The sequence below is a fragment of the Vigna unguiculata genome, chromosome 7 (assembly GCF_037176805.1).
Source record: "Vigna unguiculata cultivar grain cowpea cultivar isolate G323 ecotype 2 chromosome 7, ASM3717680v1, whole genome shotgun sequence".
NCBI lineage: Eukaryota > Viridiplantae > Streptophyta > Magnoliopsida > Fabales > Fabaceae > Vigna > Vigna unguiculata.
Window position 1 is genome coordinate 32400316 of NC_140798.1, and position 7170 is coordinate 32407485.

The 7170-nt window shown below is 31.5% G+C and overlaps 1 protein-coding gene across 3 annotated transcripts; it reads left to right on the forward strand.

The window, feature by feature from the left end:
- The first annotated feature begins 1258 nt into the window (after positions 1–1258).
- Positions 1259–6762, forward strand: LOC114190566 (C2H2 and C2HC zinc fingers superfamily protein). Of its 3 annotated transcripts, XM_085675640.1 has the most exons (4): positions 1259–1469; positions 1611–1695; positions 2148–2207; positions 6407–6762. In XM_085675640.1, the coding sequence occupies exons 1-4, from the start codon at positions 1357–1359 to the stop codon at positions 6443–6445; spliced, it is 297 nt and encodes a 98-aa protein (XP_085531766.1). In that variant the 5' UTR covers positions 1259–1356; the 3' UTR covers positions 6446–6762. The 3 variants fall into 3 exon arrangements, with proteins under 3 accessions (XP_085531766.1, XP_027935308.1, XP_027935309.1); XM_028079507.1 differs by lacking the exons at positions 2148–2207; positions 6407–6762 and adding an exon at positions 1820–2035 and having other exon boundaries at positions 1286–1539; XM_028079508.2 differs by lacking the exons at positions 2148–2207; positions 6407–6762 and adding an exon at positions 1844–2035 and having other exon boundaries at positions 1286–1539.
- The last annotated feature ends 408 nt before the right edge of the window (positions 6763–7170 follow it).

Consider the following 7170-nt stretch of genomic DNA (forward strand, 5'->3'; position numbering starts at 1 on the left):
GTGAATGTGGATGCTCAACATTGCAGTTGTAGGAAATGGCTTCTGACTGCTATCCCTTGCTGCCATGCAATGAATTTCATCAATGTCAATGCTGAGGACTTCATCCCAATCATTGATGTAGTGCATTTTGATGAGGATGAATTAATGTTATGAATTTAACTTCTTCCAGACATAGATCAATTTAATTTTTCCCAAGCTTAGATCAATATCACTTATTTCAATGCTCAGATTAAGATGTCATTTTGAACATGTTGGGACTAATATCAACATCATCAAACTAATTCATTTCTTCATTTAACAATAGTACACAACAAATTGGACTTTAAAATGGACTTTAAAAGATTACACACAATAACAGTATGAATGATACAATAACAACACAAGTGAACCCTATTACTAATTGCAGCCTCTTCTCATCAACCTTCAATAACTTCTCCAAATCATTAATCTCATTAATCTGCCATCCTTTTCATCAACACCACCATTTGAAAAAGTTGCAGCCCACATTATTGGAACCACCACTCTGTAAATCAATACACCAAAAATTAAAACCAATTTATTATTAACACAAAAATAAAAACAGATTGTACCCAAAATCTTCTACAATTATTCTTTGGAGTTCTTGCCATCTCTCCGCAGCTACAAATCGGGGTTAATCCATTTCTCGTTGAACCACCAACAGTGCAGGAAGTGATACAACACGATTGCCTCCAACGATTACGACCAAAGGTAAAGGAAGAAGATTGGGACCGTAACATACCTATATAATGGGATTGCAGGAAGAAGAAGATTGCAACAACAGCAATTGGGAATGGAGGAACAAGATTGTCAAAACTCACCAATTGTCCAAATATTCCTTACCAAAACCCTAACTCACTTATTTATCCCAAATATCTAATTACCACACCTGTACAGTACACGTAACACACCCTAATACAAATCGTGCCACCTGTATAATGCTCCGTTAATTATTTAAATGGTGTTATAGAAAATGACTAAATAAAACACGAATTGCGAAAATGAGGACCATTTTAAACATTCGGTAGAAATGAGGAACATTTTAACCATTCTGTTAAAGTGAGAACCATCCGCAATAAACACTACGAAAATGAGGAAAAAAATATTTAAGCCAAATATATATAACATATCATATGTTTCGAAATAACTAATTTATTACATTTATTGTTAATATATAATTAGAAAAATATTAAAAGTCGGTGGCCAAGCCGTAGAGATATGGAGAAGTTTCCGTGAAATTTAATTTATCTGGTTAATCGCTTATAATAAAATAATAGAATTTGTTAGTTTATTTAGTCTGAAAGCGAAGGTGGTGGTTGAGTGAGTGTGAGCGTGAAGATGCCAGCAAGGAAATATTACTGCGACTACTGTGACAAGCAATTCCAAGACACACCAGCTGATCGGAAACGACACGTTAAGGGTATTCAACACCTCCAAGCCAAAGCTCGCTGGTACGATTCCTTCAATCAACACCACCAACAAATCCCTAATCCTCCCCTTTGCTTTCACTTCCTCAACACGGTACGTTTCCTTACGCTACCAATTCTTTTCTTTTCTCAATTTCATTTCTCATTCACTCTCCTCTATTTTAGGGTTTTTGCCGTTACGGCCACTCTTGCAAGTACCTTCATCCCATTCCCAACAATGCTACACACCACGCTCCAATCCCTTCACCAGGTAATTAACCAATCGCTTATCACTTTCTGCCTTTCAGTTCGTCTCCTATATGAATGTTAGCCAAACATAACAACTACAACAATTAATTTTACGAATGTGTAGTTTAATGATAAACAAATATTAGATATATGTGCAATTGTGCATGCAGGTAATGTGGTAGGAGTGTCATTGGGAAATTTGCCCCCGTCGCTGCAGCCTCCGCCGGAGGCTGGATATCCCCATCTCCCCTTTGTGGATTGGGGATAGATTTGTAGCTATTGAATCTGTGTGTGTAACGAAGAACTCTGTTCAGTCCCTTTTTTTTTGTTATTATTATTATTATATTATTATTATTATTTAACTTTTTATCTCCCGTCACATAACTCCACATCTTATTTGGAGTTTTCATATATCAAACACTATCCAAATCTATCTTAATGTTCAATCAATACTAATATAATATAATTTGATAGTGGAATGGTGATTTTGCTTTGGCTCATTACCAAGTTAAAGGCATGCCAGCTTCTTCATTTGTAAGCATTCTCCACCTCATTATTATCTAAAGATTATAGCTTGAGGACAAAATTAAGAGCAATTGTAAAATTAATAAAACAATCCTACGAAACTTAATAGGAAGATGCAATTGTATCATTTGATAGGACTAAATTAAGAACAAAATGGTTATTCACATCATACGGCTGCCTGCCAGAAAAGCTTTTGGTGGCAGTTATGTCAAATTCATAAATTATAAACATTAATTTTGATTAATAGAGCGGTACCAAATATTGTCAGCCCACAAGGACACATATATTAATAGCTCTACAGAGTGAGTTCTTTAATACACAAAATAGGGTTTTAAAGAGGTAGGTTAGTGAATGTGATCTTGGTTGTCAAGATTTTTAGGATTTTTATCATAGTTGCAGAATCACAATTGTAATTGCATTGGTAATGTTTGTTGGCAATTCTTTTCGTAGTATAAAAAACATAATGGATGGTGACAGTAATGTAAATCCTTATCATGAAACAATTGATTGGCGACAAAGTTGACCCATTCCCATTTCAAGACCTTGACATGAAACGATTGGTTGGTGACGGAGTTGACCTATCCCCAATTTAAAACCTTGACACGGAACAATTGGTTGGCGGCGGAGTTGAGCCATCCCCAAGCCAATATTGGTTTGTAATGTTTAGTTATTCAGCTTTGCTGTATATGATCCATTCCTAAAACAAAAGTCAGAAAACGTTTGGTTTTGGACTGAAACACTCAACACCTTTAGAAGAATTTATGAATTTACAATGATGCGAAACAATTATGTAAATGAAGCATTATATTATGTCACTTTTAAGCTTTTTCTGTAATAGCAAATCATTTAACTGTTTGTGTAAGCCACCAACTAGGAAGAATAATTTGCTTTTTCGCTGCCTGTCCAAATTGAGGTGAAAGTGAAAGATGCTGAGTAAGTTATTTTACAAAAGTTATTGACTTCTTACGATTAATTTAGTGATGATAAATTTGAATAATTTGCATAAGCTAGTATTTGCATCCAGAGAAGGGTCTTCAACTATGATTTTAGCCTTCTGCGTTCCATTTTGAGGTTTCCTTTTCATCATTAAAAATCGAAAAATGCGTCCTAGAATAAAATGGATGTGTAATCAAGAGCATACAAAATATAGTATTATGTATTGGAACACTATTTAGGCAAACGAGTTATGGTTTGGGGAAAAAGAAACAACATTAAAGTACACCGCATGCGACCAGAGTACCCTCAACTCCTTTCGATCATTATATAGACTCTATTCAACATTTGTGCTAGAAGGAGAATGGATCAAACTAGAACCGGATAGAATAAAATTTCTTCCAACTTGTGAGAATATGTGAAGAGCATCAATCACAATAGAACACACAAAAAAGAAAAAAGAAAAAAGGTACAATTAGCCTACCCTTCTCCACCTAAGTAAGTGAGATACACAAACTTTAAATATTTGAGCATATTCTCCATATAAAAAAGTAGTACAAAAATCCAACCAAAACAATAATCTCATCAAATTTCAAATTTCCTCATATTATTGACTTAATCAAAACATCACCATCATTAATTATCATTAATATAAATACTTGCTAATTTTAACAAATTAGGATCTAAAGCATCTTGTATATATTGATATTGAATGAAAATCCAAACTCTTTCCAAAATGAAGACGAATAACACTTTGACTGTCTATTTGTAGTAGATGTTTCTTCTTGAACAAAACCAAACTTGTGTAATAATTTCTTCGTCTATAACAACTTCTTACATGTTTGTGTAATAAAACTCTGGTTCTTCACCATTTGTCAAAATCACAAACTCGTAAGGAAAGTACATATTAGACGGTATCTTCTCCATGTTACACCTCTTGGGTTGAATTTAAGAAGGTCTAGTAGCATCACTAATTTTTTTATCCTATGACACTTAATGTTCCTCTTGATCATCATATCCCTGAATAAGGACATAGATCCATCTTTATAGTCATCATGTTGTTCTTCATTCTAAGCAACTACATAAAAAATACGGATAGGTTTTGAATTGTTCAATGTCAGTCACGACATTATGCTCTTGACTATGTATCTCGTTAATGTCTTTACTGGTTTATCTTCCATGAATTTCGCATCACAACTTTTTACAAACTTTGTTATTTGTTCCATTGAACCCTCTTTCTAAAGGAACTTTGACACACTTTGAAGGGAAAATAATAATACCTCAATAACAAAGCAATGAGGAATGAAATAAATTTTTTTCTCAACTTGTAAGAACATGTGAGGAGTACCAATAAAAGTAGATGACAAAAAAACCAAATAAACAAGAGCATATGAAACACAAATTTTTAACTTAGAAAGCCCTCAATGAAAAGATAAATATCATAATCAATAACACTATGTTTACTTGAGGGAGAGTATTTGAGAGAGATTGAGCGGATGAGTTTAAGTGGATTTAAAAGTGAATTATGTATTGTTTTTTTAAGGGATTTAGAGGTGATTGTGAGTAAATTTAGAAGTTATTTTTGTAAAAGTTTGTGAGAAAATTGATTGATGTGATTGATTAAAAGATATGTTTTAATAGAATTATTTGTAAGATTACCGTTTTGTCCTTAATTTAATAAGTAGTATAAATTGATATTTGTACGAGTAAATTTACTTTCATAATTTTTTTTAACCACTAAAATTGAAAAAAAAAAAAATTTCAGAACCAAGCCACCTAAGAGATCCATTTCCATGCATATGGGCATCGAATCCCTCACCCCTAGATCCGAGATCAAATCCCTTAACAAATGGGATCGAATCTCTCAAGCCATGCCATGCACGTGAGAGAGAATAGAGGATAAAATTGTCATTCAGCAGATAAATCCACTCAAATTAGTGAGAGAGAATAGAGGATAAAATTGTCATTCACTAGCTAAATTCACTCAAATTAGTGTAGAAGTGGCGAGATTACAATCGTTCTGCATCTTGCAAATCATCCCTTTACCTTTCTCTTAAATCCTGTCAAACGAACATAAAAAAAGATTCACAATCCATCTTCGTCTTGCCACTTTTCCTCAAACGATTATAGCATAAGAGTCTCCCGCAAATCCATAACCAATATACATATCAAAGATATAACCTTATATCAAAGCACCACTAGAGTAAAGTTCTCTGAATGTGCAAGCAAAATTTTTGTTCGGTTTGCATGTCTAATCACATATCGAAGCTCTTTGTGTTATTGTTGAATTTACAAGAACTTAAAACCAAGAAGAGCCCTTAAATCCATTTCCGAATTGATGTTTGTGTCAAAGTGTCCATACAGAAAAGCTTAAAATAATATCACCAGCTGAGTCCCTTCACTCATTAAAAACAAAAATGATGTCAACAATTACAATTCTGTCATTTCCAACTGTAATTCTATTAACTATTTTTTTATTCAAATTAGCATTTTGAAACAGTGGTCTTTTTTATTTCAGTTTATTATAAAAGAAGAAAAGTAGTTACAATAACTAAGAGAAAATAAAAAGTTAAAACACTTAAATGTAAGAGAGTTCAAAACTAAGTTCAAAAATCGTACTAAAAGATTTTATCAAAATTACTTTTTTATTTATTTTTATAATACATTTTTTCTTAAATTTAAGTAAGTTTGGATCTTGGATTAAAATTCAACGACTCAATTAAACCGCTTATCTATTTAAATATAATGTTACATGTTTAGGATTAATTAAAAAAAAATAGCAATTATATAGAATATTTGTTTTATAATTTGATTGAATTGTATTTACAATATATTTATATTTGTTACAAAAAATAGAAACAATTTATTGTAACTTTTATTTATAAGGTTATGTAATTTATTTTAAATACAAGATAAGTTGAAATTATAAATATAAGAAAAATAATCCCAAAATAATTCATAAACATCTACTTATTAGAATTTTTTTATTATAAAATACTAAACATTTTTTTTTGTAAAAAGATACTTGACAATGAAAAAAAAAATCAACTCAAACTTTATGTAAAATATTGATTTGATTTGATTCGAATTCAATATTATATTAAACTTTTGCAGTGTGATTATTTGACTCGGTCTCAATTTTGTAAATATTCTACATTGGTCATTCATCCTTTGAATTTGTGTAGAAAGTAAATATTATATTAGTTGCAGAGAAAATTGATGAAATATTTATTTTCTGCATCAATGGGCCTTTGATACTATTGCGAACATCAAAGCCCAATAACATGATAAGGATCATGAAGACCACGGCCTAATTTAAGATTTAGGTGGACCCATGAAAAGAGGAAGGTTTAGAAAGGTTCAAGAGAGATCGCAACATAATGTGACTCATCTTTTGGAGGCTTAGTTGAAGATCCCACATCTTCGAGAGACCAAATTAATTACATGTATTAGATGATTGTAATATTAATATAAAAATATTTTAACTTTAGACCATTTAGAATGTGTCAACATGATTACAAGAACATATTATCTTTTTTTGGATTTTAAGGATTGCAATATTTTTTATTTACCTGCAAATGAGGTAAGACTTACGATTTAATTTGTATTTATAAACCTTTTGAAATTTAAAGTGGATCATAACACTTTTGCCAAATTAATTGTAAGATTATATTAGCTAAGATTTCCCTCCATCTTGTGATCTTATCAACAATTCTCCAATTATTGTGGTGGTCATTCTTAGGCTTATCAAACATTTTTGCAGTGCCTTCCCTTCTAGGTTTTCTCTATTTTATTTTCAATTTACAATTTTTTGTTAATTGATTTCGATCCTTAATTATCCTTACATTTTTTTCACTGTTCACCTTTGCTCTATTTCGCATTGTTATGCATTGTTTCAAATTATTCTGGACTGTTCACGTGGTCTTTGATACTACTGTTCATAATTTTTTTTTTTTCAAAAAGAAAAGCATAAAAAAGGGAAAAAAGAAAAAGAAGAACAAAAAAGAAAATAAGAAGAAAAAAATTATAACAATTGTCT

Excerpts from the sequence above, each read along its gene's own strand:
- LOC114190566 (XM_028079507.1), top strand. The coding sequence starts at position 1,357 with ATGCCAGCAAGGAAATATTACTGCGACTACTGTGACAAGCAATTCCAA. Across the intron at positions 1,540-1,610 it reads GCTTTCACTTCCTCAACACG|GGTTTTTGCCGTTACGGCCA; the intron begins GTACGTTTCCTT and ends CCTCTATTTTAG. Across the intron at positions 1,696-1,819 it reads CGCTCCAATCCCTTCACCAG|ATATATGTGCAATTGTGCAT; the intron begins GTAATTAACCAA and ends AACAAATATTAG.